This window comes from Micropterus dolomieu, linkage group LG20 (genome assembly GCF_021292245.1).
Source record: "Micropterus dolomieu isolate WLL.071019.BEF.003 ecotype Adirondacks linkage group LG20, ASM2129224v1, whole genome shotgun sequence".
NCBI classification, from domain to species: domain Eukaryota; kingdom Metazoa; phylum Chordata; class Actinopteri; order Centrarchiformes; family Centrarchidae; genus Micropterus; species Micropterus dolomieu.
The window spans coordinates 5012385-5031346 of record NC_060169.1 but is presented as its reverse complement, the minus strand read 5'-3'; the positions used below and the strand labels follow the sequence as shown (position 1 = coordinate 5031346).

The window sequence follows — 18962 nt, the reverse complement described above, 5'->3', positions numbered from 1 at the left end:
TGAGGAGAGCTGTGAACTGAACCACACAGTAAATGTGTTGTAAAAACTGAAAATGAGCTAAAAGAGGCTCAAAAGCTGCGTACAGCTGCTGAGTTGGTGATACTCCTCTGTAGGGTCATCACAGCATCAGACTCTTTTCTCCTTATGAGGCTTCAAAAAATAACAAATAAGTTAAACAATCTGCACAACAACTCGGACATTTATGAGCCACGGTGATATTTACTGAAGTACAGTGTTTCTGTTATATTGTCCAGCCCCAGTATGTGGAGGCCTGGGATTCCACACAGAGCCAGTTAAAAAGACAGGCACAAGATTGCTTTATTGAAGTAATATAGTGGTCATTCATTATTAAACACATGCAACTCTTACAAAAGTCATAAAACCAACTGTTTACACGTACAAAGATCCTTTTCCCCCAGAACAGATGATAGAAAATAGACTTGGTGTGCTCATAAAAAACATCTCAAAACTTCAATTACAGTTTAGGCCTTTAAAGGTTTGTTAACCGTATCCAAATTAAACACATTTGTGATTTTCTTTTCATTTACATTGGTCAAGTATAAGGCAACAGCAGTCTGTACGAAGAGCAATTGAATCAAACAATATCTACACTGCTTTGTGTTTTCCCAACTTCTGATAACGTGGTCTCTCCTCACAAGGAGCCCAGCTGTTAAAAAAATAAATAAATACATTTTGTGCTTTTGGTCCAGAACCACTGTAAACATCTGACCGTTGACCCTGAGCGAGGGGTAGTTGGGAGGTCAGACCATGTCGGTGTGTCCGAACATGTGCTGGTCGCGGCCAGGGGGAAACTGCTGCGTCCAGTCGATGATGGCCGGTTTGAAGAAGCCACAACAACGCAGATGGAAGAAGGACACCAGGTTCCGCACCACGCCCAAACTGCAGAGAGAGATGATAAGAGATGATTCATTCACAAATGCACTTGACATAATATGCCTTTTTGGTGTCGGACATTGTTGGCCAGGTGGACATAGTTCAAACCATCAAACCAAAAAAAACAATAAACTCAACGTCCCAGGTGGAGCTCAATCAATTCAATTCTCTGCTTTTACAGACAGAACCAACTCTAACCTGATGTCTCAAACTACTCATTTGATTCATTGCACCTGATTTCAAGTCACCTCTCAGGCTTCAATAATCACAACAAAAGTATGGGCTTATATCAGATGCAGAATTTTAAAATGTAAATTAAATAAATTTTCAAGCATGCATTTGCACATCTCAATCCCAAACCTCGTTCATCAGCATCCGCTTACACAGGTTCAATATGATTCAAGTCCTGATTTTATTTAAATAGAGACTAATATCATCACTGCCGCAGTTCTAAATCAGGGCTACTGTAAAATGAGATGTTCATTACTGCATATGGCCTTGACTGAAAAGCATAAAGTTCCTCCTGCATTATAATTTAAACAGCCATTTAATCCACCCACATTAAATATTGATTTAAAATAGTTTACCACTTTAAATAAGGGGCCTTGCATTATAGAGCTGCACTGATATATGTAAAATGAACTCATTTATAACTTATTCCAAAGTAGTGCACTAAATAATGGCATGCCTAATATTAACTCACTTGTATGGATTCTGTCTCAGGGAGACGGATTGTCGCAGTTTCATCTGGTGGAGTGTCAGGTTTGTCCGCTCTGCTGTGGTCAGTCCCAGGAAGGCAATCTGCTCCGACACAAAGGAAAAACATCAATCACCAGAAGAGAAGAGAAGAGAAGACACTCATTGTGTGTGCAACACAGCAGATCAGTAGACCGTATACAGAATGAGATTTCATGCACTGGCTAAACACATTCGGCTTCTCTTGCCACTTCTAAGCAGACTCTCACATTAGCTAAGTTGGTATATTTCCATGGTTTGACACTTTAAGGGATGAAAAGCCAGTTGTAATTACACTCTGGCTGAAATAAAAAACAGTCTAATGCTTCGTGCAAAGCAAGTTTTTTGAGACACTGAGGATTCTGCCACATTTCTTCTAACACACACACTTTCTTACTTGATTGCCATTTTTATTGGTATCTATATTCAGTATATGTAAACATTTCATTATAGGCAGTTAGAATATAAAAAGGTGTTGTATTACTTTAGCAGAAATCTTAAAAGGCATTTACAAGACTAAAATCTATTTAATTTATGAAGGCACATAATTTTGAGGTTTGTCTTCATTCAGAGTCTGTTTTTTTTTTTTTTAAAGACTGAACATTGTTCACAGGATATTTGAGAGCCGCAGAAAGTCATTTACAGACTCCAAGCAGCCAGTCACCTGGTAGAGCTGCAGCAGCAGGATCAAGCTGGACCAGCAGGTGTGATAGAAGGCCAGCAGGAAAATGCTGAGCAGCCAGGGAGAGCAGCTGACCAGAGCGGAGACCACGCCCCACAGGCCCTGCTCCTCGTAATGCAGCACACAATGAGTCGACCAGTCTGAAAAAATATACACAGCAGGCATGTGTATCCTGTGAAAATGTAAAACTGTGTCAGACACTGTTATTCTAGCGTATGTCAAGTCACTCACACATGAGACAACCGTAGAACATCCAGGCTCCCATCAGCACGAGGGAGAGCAGGAACAGGATGAAGTAGTGATGGTTCCTCGCACCTGGGAGAAAAACAGCAACAAAAACGTGTTTGTTCGCCTTCAACTTTGTCAAAAGTCAAAACGTACATGTACCAGATCAACTGGACCAGGCAACACGGTGGGTGCAGTGAACACCCCAGGAGGAAAGGACAGAGAGCTGGGTTAGGAGCCATGCTGGCCCAGCTTGGACTTAAAGCTGCTCTTGGCTATTGACAGTCTGGACAAAATGGGACTCGGGCTGGCAAAGCAACGGAATTTGGACAAGGAATAAATTATGTAATGTATGTAATTATTAAGGTTTCAAAATTGTGGAACAGGGCAATTTTGAACATTTTCCTCACTTTTTCTATGAACTACTTAGGTTAATTGTGGTATTTTTAAACCTGGGCCCTATTTTCACATATTTTGGGGTTGAAATGACTTGCAGGTACAAAAGGTTTGAAGAGGTAATATAATGCTCATTTTCAGGTTCAAAATTTTATTTATGGATTATACCAGAACAGGTTGATATTGTTTAATTTTCAAAAATACCATATTTGTTGTCATACTGCACATTGCTGCAGCTTCTCTCTTCACCCTGTGTGTGAAGGCTTCGTTTTAGCTATGGAGTGATACATCTTGTCTCAACATGATCTTTGTTGGGAGTTGCACATCAGCAGTTCCTAGTTAAGGACTACTAGCCAATCAGAGGCAGAGAAGGGCGGGTCAGTGAGAAGCTGGTAAACACGGCTCCGGTTCAGCTGTATGTCCCCTTACCAGCTCAGCAACATGGACTGGAGCAAGAGTTTCAGAGTGGTGAGTTATTAATCTGTAACAAAAGTATCTTTCATGCATAAAGTTTTAACTGAGCTCTGTCTCTACATCACAGTAACAACTTTATGTCCATTGACTGCCTGGAGGGTAGCCAGTGTGTGGAAGGGAGAGGAGGTGTGTTCTGCAGCTCAGTGCTGTTCCACTGCTGTTTTTGAGGGCGTGTTGGACTAGCCGCTTGGCAAGCGTTATAAGAGGCGCATTTTGCTTTTGGAACATCCATGTGACATCACAGGGATGAAAGGGAAGCGGCTGGACTACAAGCTACAGCTGTTTTCAGGCAGTTCAGAGCAGAGTTTTCTGTGGGAGATGGGAACTCCCTTTGGGCTGGACTTTGGGCTTCACTTTGCAAACATGCACAAAAAAGGTATATAACTCAATAAAGGAGAGGGGGAAAGCCAAAAAGCATCATATGAACTCTCTAAAAATAAAGATATGACCCTTTAACTTAAATAATCTGATGCATACAGTCCATTTATCTGGTCCAGCCTTACTACTATGTGTATTTTGATGCAGATCCAGATTAAACATTTTAGTTACTAAAATTACAAATTTTGAGGATTCATCTTCGGTGGAAATATGTTTTCTCAAACTAGAAATAAGTTTAACAGTTTCACGCTGTTGTATTTTCTGGTAATTGCAATCACATTTTACTTGCTACAGTTTGTCATACCGATGCAGCTGTTGGTCCACATGGAGTGGTGGTCCTGCTTCGCCACACAGGCATCACAGGTGAAGCAGTGGTTTGTTCTCATTGGTTTCTTTGCCTGTGAACAAAGCAATGTAAAACAGAGTAGGTTGTCACTGTCTGCGTTACTGAAACAGTGTAGTGTAGTAAAAGTTTTGTGTTCAAACCTCACCATGCAAGAAGTGCAGAATATTCTGGGGTCCAGACAGCCAGCTTCAGCCAACACCAACACATTCTGACAAGACAAACAAACAAACCTGCTTATTTGTGCATGAAACATTTACATGTAAGAGGATGTTATTTAAGCGTCTATTTTTTAATGGCCACCCCACCATTTTCTTCTCTTCTTCGGTTGCCTTGACGAAGCCCGGGTCGGTCCTGCAGGTACGGACGTAGTAGTAGAGCAGAGCAGTGGCATTCAGAGTGAACAAGACCTGAACTGTGGCGCGGTGCTCATGTGGGGTCAAAGGTTAAGAAACTCTTCATTCATAAGTTTGACCAAAAGGCTAAAATATCAAACATTACATTAAACTGAGGGAAAAGGAAGCTGCTAAGTTTACTAGCTATTTATCACAGTGAATACTTCATTGCACTGGTTTCATACTTCTCTTTGTTTATTTCCTGTCTCTGATAATGATAAAACTTGAAGTCTCTCTCACTCTGTCTACCATTAAAAAAAACATCAGAACCTCTTGCTTTACATTTACTGGCCTTGTCTACCCTTTCATCTGATACAGATGTCCTACATTTCCCAGAATGCCTCTAAAATAATGGAAATTTCACTGGACAATTTAAATATAGTGAGCAAGCCAAATAGTTAGTTCCTGACCAAGTCTACCTGCCTTGCAGCTGCGTTGCATTCTGGTCTATTTTCATCACAAATAGCTGTCTTGTAACTGTTTAAGGGTGTTGTTTCCTTCGAAGAAAGGATATCTGGCAGGAACCAGAGGTACCAGGTGACAAGCATCCAGAAGACTGAAGCCATGAGAGCTGTTGCTGGTAGGAGAGACTGAAAGGCTGGACCTGGGAAGTTCCTGTTCAGACACGAACAACAGACAAGACAACCAGTTTTGTACAACATGCAGATGGGGTACATGAGCACTGGAGTAAAATGTGGGATTGTTTTACTCTTTCTTCGTTTACACAATACTAAGAACAGTCAAGAGTACAGCCCGTTGGAAAAGCTTCCTCACCTTGAAGCCAGATTGACCACACCTATCACACAGGCCAACAGGATCCCTTTGAGCAACCAGGACTCTGAGTTCATATCAACTATGGCGCCCACACTTCCAAACATGGCAGTGCAGAGCAAAAACTGCAGAAAGACCTGGTAAAAGCAAACAGGATGGTGTTACAGGTTTGGTCAATGTTCCAGAGATTACAGGAGATGTTTGTTTTATGTGTAGGGATGAAACTGTTACTGGTTTAATGATATTTTAATTAAAACTGTGTTTCATTACAGCTTTAAAAAATACTGTCTAGCATCAACCAAAGTTAGCACCAGTCTCCTAGACACGAGTTTGTTATGGGTTTTAAACTGAAGCTCTCAGTGTTACCTACTCTTTACCTTACCTACTCTGCAGAATTCCCCTCAGGGATCAATAAAGTATTTCTGATTCTTGTAAAAACACTACACGTTTTTCTGCTGCTGGATGCATCGTGCGTCTGCAGACTCTATTCGCCCACTGCACATGACAACACAGTACGTAGTTTAGTCACCCAACCAACATATTTTGTAAATTTAAAATCTGGCAGTTGTCGAATTGGTGGTAAAAGTCTTCCAAAAGGAGAAACACTGCAGACTCCTCTGTATTTATGTCAATTGCTGGGCTCATTGCAGTTACAATCACTGTCTTCTTAAGGCTCACCTGTATTTATGTAAATTGTGCATGGGGTCACTGCATATACGTTATAACTTTAAAACAGCTTTAATGTTAATGCACATTTAATAAGTTATCATAGTTTTCATATGTTCACATAATGTATTGGCTGTTATTATTTTAATGTTTATGCAAACAAAAAGTGCACAGTGCTGCTAATTTTATTTGGTGAAAAGGTTTCAGTGTGCGTATCAGCATTTTATGAAAAATTTTAGCACATTTTAACAATCCAGCGACAATACCGTGATAATTTTGGTCACTATAATTGTAATATGAAATGTTCATACCGTTTCATCTCTATTTATGTGTGATCAGAAGTTTGTTATTTAAGGTAAGGCAAGTTTATTTGTTTAGCACATTTCAACAACAAGGTAATTCAATGTGCTTTACATAAAACATAAAAGCAACAGGGAGATATAAAAAAGCTTTAAAAGTTAAATAGAAAATAAAAACAGGCAGGTCCCACCCCCTTTTTTTTTTATTTTACACTTAGGTACTCTAACCCTAAGGTTACTCTAAAGCCCCTTTCCTACTGCATGGTACCAGCTCCACTCGCCTTTGTTTGGTTTTCCACTGTGGAAAAGTTGTACCTGCTTCCAGGTACTTTTTTTCCACCTCCGTCGAGGTTCCAAGCAAGCTGAGGCGATACTAAAATGTGACGTGAAAACACGGCAGACTACTGATTGGTCAGAGAGAATCGTCACTATTCACTGCATCATCATTGCACGCGCCTGACAGAGGCCAGCAACAGAAAGTTTTAGATTTTACAGTTTTCGTATGGAATTTCATCACTAAATCCACTTCTGAGAAGTTTTGAGGCGAGAAATCAGAAACGCTTTAACTTAAATAAAGAGACAGCTCTATGTGGATCGCTGGTGTGTGTCGCATTGAACCTTACGTCGCGGCAGTTGTGTGTGGCGTCGCTATGACGACCAGCTACAATGAGGGGTTCTATCTCTGGGTACTATCTGCAATGGAAAACGGAGCAGGGCCAAACTGAGGCGAGGCGAGTTCAGCTGGTACTGGCAATGGAAAAGCGCCATAACCCTTCTTTAGATACAGTCGTCACTGTAAATCCAGATTGTCCACGCTAAAAACTCTGGTAAAAGCGGTTGAAAGAGGGACCCTGTCAACAAGTTACTTAGGGACTCTAACCCTAAGTGTTAAAGGGTCAGAGTTAAGTTGGTATGTGTGTGGTCATCAGTATCTGTATACCCTGTATCTGTTGACGATACGTGTGCAGCGTGAGTTGGAGCGAATCCTCTCCTGTTTGATGTGGTTGAGCATGTGGATGAGCAGCGGGCTGTGCACCTGGTGGGCCAAGTCGATGGGTGTGTGACCCTGAAGAAGAAGCATTAAAAAGACCACAAAGACATGCATTATTATTGATTGATTAATTAAAAATGCAAAGGTAATAACAAGTGTTTGTGTGCGTCCAAACACACTGTTCACACTGCCAGTGACTGAACTGATGGCGTCGTTCTTTTATATTATCACAGATTTCACCTGTGTGAAGGTGTCCACCTACACCTATAAAAGCTAATTGTGTATTTAAATGCTGCAGTAATATCAGCTCAATGCCATTTATCTACTAACTGTATATTAATGATCCCCTCCAGACATGTTATAAACCATAAAAATAAAAATCTTTAAGTTACATCTCTTATTGAAACATCTAGAATTTAAGAATATGTCAATCTTTTTTATTTACTACTGGACACAAAATGTCACCTAATTCACCACAAACACCATTTGTAGTGTATGTGCACAGGGGGTGGAGTTTCAAGCTTCCACATCTCACTCATTTAAGTTTCAGTCTTAACCACGACTAGTTGTGATAACAGATCTCAGAGGTGAGCTGACAAACTGTAAAATAAAACCGATGATTTTGAGATACTGATTCCAGTAAGCATTTCAAATACAAGTCGAAAACTAAGAATCCTTTCTTCAGTATTTGACAGCAGACGGACACATACAATATAAGACTTTTGTTTATGCAGTATGAGTTTTGTGAAGCTCACGTTGATGTTTTCTGCGTCCACACTGGCTCCAGCCTCCAGCAGGATGTGGGCAGCGTCTACGTTTCCTGCAAGCACAGCGCAGTGCAGCGGTGTGTTCCTGTTCACTTTGTCCACAGCACTCACAGAAGCGTTATTTTTGATTAGGAAGTTTGTTGGTTCTGGCCTAGGACAGACGAACAACATGCTGTTTAGATACAAATGTCAAGAGGTCATGGATTTACTTATTAATTAGTTTGTATTTATTTACTTAACCCAATCTAAAGACCAAAAGTCTCCGCTTACAAGGATCAAAATGTCATTCTCTGAAATGTTCAAAAGTTGTAGTCTGTCTATTATTTTTTTTTAGATCTGAAGTAAGCATTTCTTATAATTTTTAAGTTTGTTTTTAATAAATACACAAAACGAAAAAGAAAAGAAAGCTGTGATGTTGCCAGCTTTTTTTTCCATGTCATGCACAGTTTTTCTAATTTTAATAGGTTTTTCTTATTGTATTATTATTATAACAATAAAGGCATTTTTTTATAAAGGCAAAGAGGAAATCAAAAGATGCATCCCAAGAAAACACTGCGTTCTCTAATTATACACCGCTGTTTATTAATACACTGTGATTTCATCTACAACATGTGGGCCGACAATATGTGCAGGATCCTTTCAGATTAAGACCTACTGCAAATAGAAAAATCATCACAGACCATGACTCCCATTCACAAGGTCAAAAGAATAGTAAGAATAATAGCAATAATCAATAATATTTAGGTATTTACATGAAACCAGTCGGGTTTAAAGCATATCTGTAAAGGAGTAGGGGGCTCACCCAATAATCTTCTGGGCTGCTAACATCAGAGGTGTCTGTCCGTTGCAGTCAGGCCCATCAACTTCCTGGAAGCAAAGAAGCAAATTAGAGGATTACCATCCAGGAAAAGAAAAGAGAGCACCAAGTCAAATACACCTCTACAAATGCAATAAGAAAGACTGTTGAAAGTAATAAAAGGTGTTAGAGAGAGAAAGTGTAAACTATCGAGTGTGTGTGGAGTCTGACCTGTCCCTTAGCCATAAGATAAGCTGCGATGGCCATGTGCTGGAAGAGGATGGCAAGGTGGAGAGCGCGGTAACCTTCGCTGTCTGCGATGGAGGGATCTGCTCCGTATCTCATCAGCTGGATCACCATGGAGAGGTGGCCCTGCCTCATTATTGACAAAAACCACAAACAGCTTTATGGAGGAACACCAAAATAACTTAAGTTTCAAATCCAGTCAACATATCAACGGCACTTTGGCCAATCAAAATGCATGATTCATATTGTGTTTCATTTTAATTGGTACAGCTGTGATACAGTTATGTATTCTTTTTTTTACTACGCAGTATTAAAGAAATTAACCTCCCCATGTTCTGCTGAAATGTGACCTGTGCTGTGTTAAAAACAAACAGAAATGCAAAAGTAAAGCAAAGCATCAGAGGCAATTAATAGGTTTGGGTATTACAACCAGTTTTGAATAAAGAACCTAATTAAAATATATATACGGATGGGAATCCATTAGAGACAGTCTTTTTGAATCTGAGCTGAAGCAAAGTTTGGATCTGTGTTTCTGTTTACATCACTGGTCACACCTGGGTCAAGGAACATGTGTAGTGTTTACTATACAGTGGATTGATATTTACTTGTCTTTAATTTACCTTTTAACAATGAGAAAATATAATAAAAATAATAAATATATCTATTGTTTATGACTTGTGTTTTAAAAGCAGCCTAAAGCTGCTGAAAATAAATGTGAATATTGTTTTTATTATTTTTTAACATTTATTTTGACAGATAAATTACATATAAACAACAGAACCTGGATTTAATCAAATCTGGAATAGAAAAGCAAACCAAACCCCACCAATAAATCCCGTTATGGTTATTCAGTCACCTTATAGCCCAGTGAAGAGGAGTAGAGTTCAGGTCTCCTCCAAGCTGGTCAACTATTGCCCCTTTAGAAATATAATACCTGTCAGGAAACAGCAGGGAAGTTACAGAGTGCAAAAATCAGAATATCAGGAAATCAGAATCTTTTGTATGGAATAAATAATAAATAAATGTCCCTGGGGTAGGACTGACTTTACTGAAGCTGTTTGTTTTTTAATAAGATATTCAGCTGGGAACAGCAACACTAAACCATTTGCACTTACTTTAGTTTGAGACAGAAGTAATTCTAATTTAAATGTGTCCTATTTATGTTAACTTACACGAGAAAACTCCCAATATGATACTAAATTATTCATTTCAATACATTTTTAACATAATGGCTATGTATGTCTCAATAAATTGCATCTCATTTACCTTTTTACAGTACTGTGTTTTGTCTAATTTCACTTAAAGTAAGCAATCAAAATCCAAGAATTACTGAGACATCATGGGTCTCCATGCTGAGGAGATACATACACCTCCTGGATTTACACCAAAAATCAATCAAAGCTCACATTAAAAAAAAATATTTCAGCCTCAATTTCTCTCTTCTATAAGCCCAGAAAACTGACATCCTGATTGACACACCACTCAGCAGACAGCCTCTGTGTTTGGTGAAATATGGTGAGAAGCCTGCAGTGGAGTGTTTTTATGTTTACATAACAGGTTCCTCGTGTCTCTCTGGTAAGTCAGTTGTGGTGAAATAGAAATCTTCACATCTTACTTGACCAGCTCTAAGCGGTTGTTGATGGCCGCCCAGTGCAGCAGAGTAACATTCTCTTTGTCCGGCTGCCTGACATCATATCCAGCGTCCACCAGCTCCTTACAGCGCTCAAGGATACCGAACCTGAGAGGGTCACACAGAGAAAAACACTTTACAAGAGCACCAATAATAATGACAACCAGACTAATGATTTAATTTGTGCAGTTGTCCTAATTAATTATAAAATCCCGGGTAAAATGAACAAAACACCTGTTAAGCAGGGATGAAGTAACAAGAAATGTTCAACTAAAAGCCATATAAGCCATATGTGTTAAAGTAGAAAATCAAGTTCGCTTAATCATAGCTGAATGAACTATGAACTGTGTGAAAAGAATTTGCAGCATGTGTACACACGGTGAGACGACAGATAGGAGCGGCTCTGAAAAGTGACCCTCCCTCTGCTGCACCTTAACTCACTGATCCGTTATCAAAAGCAGCTAGCACTCCAGTTACCTGCAAGTACAATGTGGTTTACTAATCTCAACTAAAGCACCCTTACATGTTTGTACAGCCTTTACTTCAACCGTTTTATTTCTAAATTGCTTTCTAACAAGACAAAAAAAGAACCAGCACCTTCTAACTGCAAACACGGAGCTATGAAAGCCTTTGTGTATTCTTTGAGTTTTGTTCTTTGAGTGAAACTCTTGTGCAATTATATTGATCTTAAACTTATGTTTAGAGTAACATTAAAACGTGTTTTGGAATTTAAGGCCAAATAAAATTATTTGATCCTTAATACTGAAAAGAAAAAAGGTTTTACAGGATTGTATCATATTTCATGATATCAGAAAATGGGATTTCTGTATTGTTTTCAACTTTAACAGCAAGTTTCTAGTTTATTTACTATTTGGGCTTTATTTCTGTAGTTTGGACCAAACTTTCCATCAGTGATAATAACTCTCGGTAACTCACCAAGTTATGGGTACAAGGTAACATCTCTAAAAGAAGTGAGAAAAGTCCAAAGGGGCAAGAAACACAAGCACCAGGTGATCAAACTTATTAACTTAAGGCCTAGTTCACACTACACAATTTTAAGCCTGATTTGCCGGTCCGCGACCTCGGCGATCATCAGGCTGTGATCAGGGGTAAATCAGTGATCGATCAGCGGTCGCCAATCAACAGTCTTTATGTGTGAACTACCCAAGGACGCATCAAAACGGCTCCCCGACTCTTTTCTGACACATCGCCGACGCCTGCCAGATATCTAGCACGTCAAATATCTGGAAGAGTCGGCCGACTCGACATCCACATCCAGCCAATGAGAGCAGGCAGCTACTATTTCACCGCAAAACACTTTTTACTCCCCTCCAGCTCTCTCTGTAGCTCAGACGATCCCAGCTACCTGCGTGTCATGATCCATTCTTTGTCTTTATAATAGCTAACTTTATAATAACAAACAACAGCTGTTTCGTGTGCAGGTTCACGTCATTTCCCGTTTAACATTTCACGTGTGTTTTCTTGACAAAATGTGGTTTGGAGACCAGCGTCGGGTGACACAGCCGCTGTGAGCTCGTGTGGTGTGTGACCCCCTGTCACCGATCAGTCACGTAGTGTCCAGTACAGTACGGAGTGCTGAAAGTCATGTAGTCTGCCTCAACGAGCCTCAACTGATTCTACATTACATATTGTGCCTGCCATGGTTGTGTTTTACTTTTTGGTACTATAATAATAAAATCAATTGCTTTTTCAGTTCACAATAGAAAGAGTTTTCAATTGGAGACACAATTTGAAGTTGGAAAAAAGGTAATAAATTGCAATATATCGCAATATGTTTAAATTGTAATAATATATCGTGACATAAGTATTGTGATAATATCGTATCGTGGGGCCTCTGTTGATTCCCACCCCTAATACACAGGAAACGTTGCTCATCAGTGGACTAACTATTCCCAAGATGAGAACATAGCCTTCTCTGACAATTGTGGCATCGCATGACATGAAAGTGCACATTCAAATGTCCAGTTGACAGAGAGCTAATATTCCACCACTTACTGCGATGCCTTCACTATGTCCCAACTGCTGCTGTCATCCATGTGCGAACGTTTCTTCGGCTGCTGACTGAGGTTCACCTGATCGGCGTTTTTGCCGAACTGTCCGTGAAAAGCTGCCATGAAGGGGTGCGCCGCTCTCGGCCCGTGGCTGTGGGAATGACCTGGATGTTCGTGGTGACAGCTGTGACCCTGCAACACATACACACATTGAAACCTCACATTGGCAGAGAACAGTAGTTTTACATGTTTACACTTTTTATACACTTCTGGCTGTGTCTCATCTCTTCTATGTGACAGCGTGTCGGCTCACGCAAGTTAATTTGACCTTTGGTGTGCAAATTAAAAGCACCTCTCCCTTTCCTCTTTTTGCTCTCACATAACTAAATTAAAAAACTGTCTCTGGAGGAAGGAGGAAATAGAAGACAGCCAGCTGTAAAAAGGGATGAATTTTTATCTGAGGAAGTAAACACCAGATAGGGGTTGCATGTCATCCACTTCTCTCCCCCCTCATTTCCTGACGGCTCTCTACTGTCTCCCAACTAAAACCCCCCCCTAAATACTTAAATACACAAATTCCTGATGGATGGTTATTTGAGACATTAAATTATCAACACTGAGTTAAAAAAACAACATTGAGTTTTTCTTTTTTCCAAAAAGTGTGTAGTATATGGGTGTGTGTGTACAGCATTATCAAAATGTTCTGCAGCAAAACAACTGCAGTGTTCAAAAGTCCTGTGGTCACCCAAGTGCTCTCAGGTGGAAGATTGCACTTTCTATTTGTAAGGTGTCACTTGTGTAAAATAGGTTCATTTAAACAAATACATTTTATACTACAGCAAACAGCTACAAAACATTTACTCCCCATGAGCTGTAGGGTTCGGCAATATGACAATACACACTTTATTATCCCTATAGTGTGTTAGACCATTGCAGGCAATGTTACAAATTAGTGAGCAGGGGTGTTTTTTGCCAATACTGGAATTTAATATGACTTTTGCATCAATGTGATGAAGTACCTTGACTTGGTCATTTATTTCATTGTCTGGATTTGGCGAAAGACGATGGTTTTTGTCTGGTTATTGTATGAATAAACTGTTTCTCAACAAATTTCAAAAAAATGTACTCGATCATAATATACATCAGAATTAGGGCTGCACAATTAATTGAAATATTATTGAAACTGCAATATAGCCAAGTGCAATATCCAAATCGTTTGACCCAAATGCAGCTGTCAGATATGTTAATCACAGCTTACATAACCACTCAGCCCTCTTTCCACCGACTTAAACTGTGTGTACGCGTGTGCCTGAAACCCCTTTAAATAGCACCTGTCAAAAAATAAAGAAAAAATGAATAAAGGAAATTTAAAACTGAAAAAAATAAATAAATAAATCTGTGACAAAACAGCACTATAATGAAGTACTGTAGCGCTGCAGAGACGTCCCAGGTTTTAAATGTTATTTTCAAGATGTAAGAAAACATGTTTGTTTGGTCCCCAAGACCCCAACAAATGTCAAATCATGATGATTTGAATAGTTTTTTTTTTTAAATGAAACTGAATGATGTGATGCAAAAATGATCATTCCCACTTATCGTGTATCATGTTGCAAATCGTAATATACATATTAAAATAATCCCAATATGATTCTTTTAGCATATGTGTGCAGCCCTTACCACATGGAGTGCTGACACAATTAGTCAACTGATAAAACTGTAAACTATTTGGACTATTAAGTGGTTAATCAAGCAAAAAGTGCCCTATAATCAGTTTTACATCTCTGTAAATTGAATGCTTATCTCCACGGGCTTTGGGATAATGTGATGGGACATTTTATAGACTAAACAAATATTCGATTAATATAAGAAAAGACAGAATAAATAATCATTAGCTGCAGTCCTAAGAACATTAAATACACTGTGACTGTGAGTATTTTATCCATTTTGCCCACTCCTAACGCCCTGACAGCGATGAACATTTGATTGTGTAAAATATGTATTTTTGATTCTAAAAGATAAAAAAAACAAAAAACAAAACATGACAGGCTGCTGCCATGATCTCGGCCAGATGGCTAACATATGGCAAAAGATATAATGCTGTAATGGCTATAAACACATGTGGATCTGGATGCTGCTCCGACTTACTATACAAAAACAGCTGGACAGGTTTAACGTTAACGTTACAGGATTAACAGTTTCTTATTGTTAATATGCGAAGATAAAAAAGGTATCTGACGTTAACGTTACGCAATGAACTGGTTAAACTCGCGTTGACTGTCAATGCATGATCATGTCACCCAGACTAATCAAACTGACTCTCAACAATGCCGTTACACGAAGAAAATGAGCTACATGTGAGCGCCGAGGTGGAGCAGATATTGGTAAACATTAACGCTAGCTAGTGCTGTAAAATATCCCTGCCGCCAGGTAACTAGCAGCAGGCTAACTACGCCCACTGAAGCTAACAGACTGACAGTTGATTTCGTCTGTGTCGAAGTGAGAGCAGGTAATTCCGCGTTTAACGTTACAGCAACACACCGACACGCTAAAATCAAACCGCTAGCTAGCTCCTTAATGCTAACAACATGCTAAACATAATATTAGGACGTGAGCCAAGTCATCCGCCAGATGAAGCGGTAACCTGCACGACAAAGGCAACCAAACGCAGCGACTGACACAAACCGACTTACATTATCGTCCTCGCCCCAGTCCATCTTGATGTGAAGGAACGAAGGGAAAGTTCCTGTTTCTGGACAGGCCGGTTTGAACACACCACTTCCGCTCTGTGTTTTTCAAAATAAAGGCAGCCAAGATAGGCTTCTTCTTGTTCTACTTCCTGTTCTTGTTGTTCTTCTTGTTGTTCTTGTTCTTCTTGTTCTTCTTGTTCTTCTTCTTGTTCCTGTTCTTCTTGTTCATCTTCTTCTTGTTGTTCTTGTTCTTGTTCTTCTTGTTCTTCTTGTTGTTCTTCTTGTTCTTGTTGTTCTTCTTGTTGTTCTTGTTGTTCTTGTTGTTCTTCTTCTTGTTCCTGTTCTTCTTGTTCATCTTCTTCTTGTTGTTCTTCTTCTTGTTCCTGTTCTTCTTGTTCATCTTCTTCTTGTTGTTCTTCTTGTTCTTCTTGTTCTTCTTGTTCATCTTCTTGTTCCTGTTCTTCTTGTTCATCTTCTTGTTCCTGTTCTTCTTGTTCATCTTCTTGTTCCTGTTCTTCTTGTTCATCTTCTTGTTCCTGTTCTTCTTGTTCATCTTCTTCTTGTTCTTCTTGTTCTTCTTGTTGTTCTTGTTGTTCTTGTTGTTCTTCTTGTTCATCTTCTTGTTGTTGTTGTTGTTCTTCTTCTTCTTGTTCTTCTACTTCTTGTTCTTCGTCTTGTTCCTGTTCTTCCTGTTCTTCTTGTTGTTGTTGTTGTTCTTCTTCTTCTTGTTCTTCTACTTCTTGTTCTTCGTCTTGTTCCTGTTCTTCCTGTTCTTCTTGTTGTTGTTGTTGTTGTTGTTCTTCTTCTTCTTCTTCTACTTCTTGTTCTTCTTCTTGTTCCTGTTCTTCTTGTTCTTCTTGTTGTTCTTCTTGTTCTTCTTCTTCTTCTTCTTCTTCTTCTACTTCTTGTTGTTGTTGTTGTTGTTGTTGTTGTTGTTCTACTTCTTGTTCTACTTCTTCTTCTTCTTCTTCTTGTTCTACTTCTTGTTCCTGTTCTTCTTCTTGTTGTTCTCCTTCTTGTTCTTCTTGTTCTTCTTGATGTTCTTCTACTTCTTGTTCCTGTTCTTCTTCTTCTTGTTCTCCTTCTTGTTCTTCTTGATCTTCTTGATGTTCTTCTACTTCCTGTTCTTGTTCTTCTTCTTGTTTTTCTTTGTGGTTTTATGGCGGTTGGCGTCTAAAAATCTTGCATTACGACACCTACTGGAGAAAACAGTTTCCCCAGTGCTTTTGTTTTTACGGTGATCACCAAAAGTATTCTCATTCAAAACATTGTCAACTTTGCCACAGTTACATGGTGAAACTGTAGGAAGGCAAAATCATAGATTATTTAGAAGAAAATTAAAAACCATCTGACGAACAGCTGATTTCTGACTCCTGGTGTCAGTAACTCTGAGCTCTAATCAGCCACCTGTTTACTGGTTACTACTTGTCACACTATTTATTTGTCATTCTGTAATTCAGCGCTGCTCATACTGTTCCTATGATATATACTGTATATATCATTTCCACCTACCAATCCCCATCCGCTTCCACAAAATGGTTGCTAGTCTTCCTGGGGTCCACACAAAAACATTAAAGCAAAAAATCAAACAGTATCAATGAAACAAGAACAGGATGAACGAGTCTTTAAACTAGATAGGGTAATAAAGAAGGACACTCCTTAAGGTCTTTTTCATGTCATTTGATACTGTGATTCAGTGCTGGTGGGAATCCAGCATTTGAATGCAAGGTTGTCAAATGTTAATTTAGCAAAACAAACATAATGGAAGATAGAAGACATCCTTCTGAGATTCCTTGTAAATAATTTGTGTTTGTGTCATTATGTTTGATTTTTGCTATTTGAGTTTGTGTGAAAAAGTTCAGAAATCTTGTCAAAAGCCTTCCCAGGAGAGTGGATGCTGGTATAGTATGAGATATAGTATGCTGTTTTTGTCATACAAAATAATACACTGTTGACATTTTATTATGAAGGCAAGCATGTTAAACAGGAAATCTTGTTTCTGGTCATTTTAATTTTCTTGATGCTTCAATCCTTTCTTCTTCCTGGAAATGCAACAGTGGTTTTCATTGGGCTGTTGTTTTACTCCCACCTACAGGGCTTTCCTGCTGCTGCCTTAGATATTTTAAAGCTTCTATGTCCCAATGGAAAACACACAACTTTGATTTAGTTGGAAGAAACAACATGCATATTCACTAAAGAAAACATATTTGATTTTAAACTGTGTCCAAGCAAACCAGTGTGGGAATTATGACTTTTTCAAAATACATTTTCACTGGGGAAATATGTTTTGGTATCATAAGTGAACATCTCTTGCAGTTTCTGTTTCATCATAGAACAACAATCCCATTCATGTTTGTATGCTTGTAGAAGATGTCATCTCTTACTTTCAGCCACTGATAGCTCAGTTTTGCTATTATAGGTCAATATTCCATGTTTTTGCTGCATGAAACAGACTTAAAGGCCCATTTATACTCCTCCTCCTTACTGTGCAGCTGAGATCCATACTCTACTGGACTCAAGAGATTGTTAAGAGGCAATAAATTACTGATGTTACTTAATAAGCAGACATTTAATCCAAACCTCACACAAGTTTTTGGAGCATAGTGACCGGAGCCTGAAACACCAAGATGGACGGAAACATGAAACCAAAATTTGGTTTCAGTATCCAGAGTTGAAAACAGGGAAAACCTTGACTGTACTTTATATTTAAATCATAATCCTTGTCTAATGTTTGACATAGATGTCAAGGTGGAATTATATGGAAATACATTAAAAAGTAAATAATAAAATACCCCCGAATGAAGTCGAAGGCAACTAAAAAGTCTTAAAAAAGTCATGAAGACTGACAAAAATGTTGAAAAACAAGTGAACTGCTAAAGAAACCAAAACTTTGACTGGAATGAACTGAAATGCATGGTGATAAATATTCACAGTTGGTTTAAAGCTACATGGTCAGAAAACAAACTATCTGTGGTGCAGGCATTTTAAAATGGAAAACACCTAATATTTATAGACAGAAACCTTTTAGTCATTTAGTGCGACAGTGTCAGCCTCTTCAGAGCAACTCTGCAGAGCCCACTTCTTGAAGAATAAAATGCATGTTGTGTGGACAAGAGTCATTTAAACCCTCATATCATTACTTAAAATAGTAGTCAATATCCTGAAGTTAACAAAAATAAGAATTCTGGGGAAAATTCATATAGAACGACGTATCTGTAATCATTTTCATTCGATGTAGGGGTGCAGTAATAAATATTGTTATAATAATATAAATTGTATTTAAAATTTTACTCAATAATAATCATGTAGCTTCAATTAAATGTTGCCACATATGGTGAAATAGGTCAAAAGGAAAGCAAAGCATTTTGTAAATAATCAAAGATTTGTTCTGTAGTATGTTTGATGGAATTGTGAGTAACATCTCTTTTCTCTGCTTCCACATGGTGAAATCACAGCATGTGTCACAAGGATGAAATCAGCTACTGATTCATGAGAGAAGGCTTTTATCTAAGTGTCATGCAGCTAAATATGAACCGAAGTATCATGCAGGGACTGTGATCTGTTGGCAAACACTG

At 38.8% G+C, this 18962-nt stretch overlaps 1 protein-coding gene across 1 annotated transcript; it reads right to left on the bottom strand.

Annotated features, from left to right (window-relative positions):
- Positions 1–300: 300 nt before the first annotated feature.
- zdhhc13 (zinc finger DHHC-type palmitoyltransferase 13) lies at positions 301–15533 on the bottom strand. The gene is made up of 17 exons (XM_046033427.1): positions 15391–15533; positions 12705–12892; positions 10674–10796; positions 9915–9992; positions 9044–9188; positions 8819–8883; positions 8005–8167; positions 7199–7324; positions 5297–5430; positions 5037–5137; positions 4436–4560; positions 4276–4338; positions 4089–4182; positions 2543–2626; positions 2294–2451; positions 1598–1695; positions 301–900 (listed from the first exon to the last, which is right to left on the bottom strand). The coding sequence occupies exons 1-17, from the start codon at positions 15412–15414 to the stop codon at positions 762–764; spliced, it is 1908 nt and encodes a 635-aa protein (XP_045889383.1). The 5' UTR covers positions 15415–15533; the 3' UTR covers positions 301–761.
- Positions 15534–18962: the final 3429 nt, after the last annotated feature.

Coding starts and splice junctions, on each gene's coding strand:
- zdhhc13 (XM_046033427.1), bottom strand. CDS start 15,414: ATGGACTGGGGCGAGGACGATAAT. Junction 4,561..5,036: donor GTACCTCTGGTTCCTGCCAG/ATATCCTTTCTT, acceptor CTTTGACCCCAC/ATGAGCACCGCGCCACAGTT. Junction 2,627..4,088: donor GTGGACCAACAGCTGCATCG/GTATGACAAACT, acceptor TTTTTCTCCCAG/GTGCGAGGAACCATCACTAC.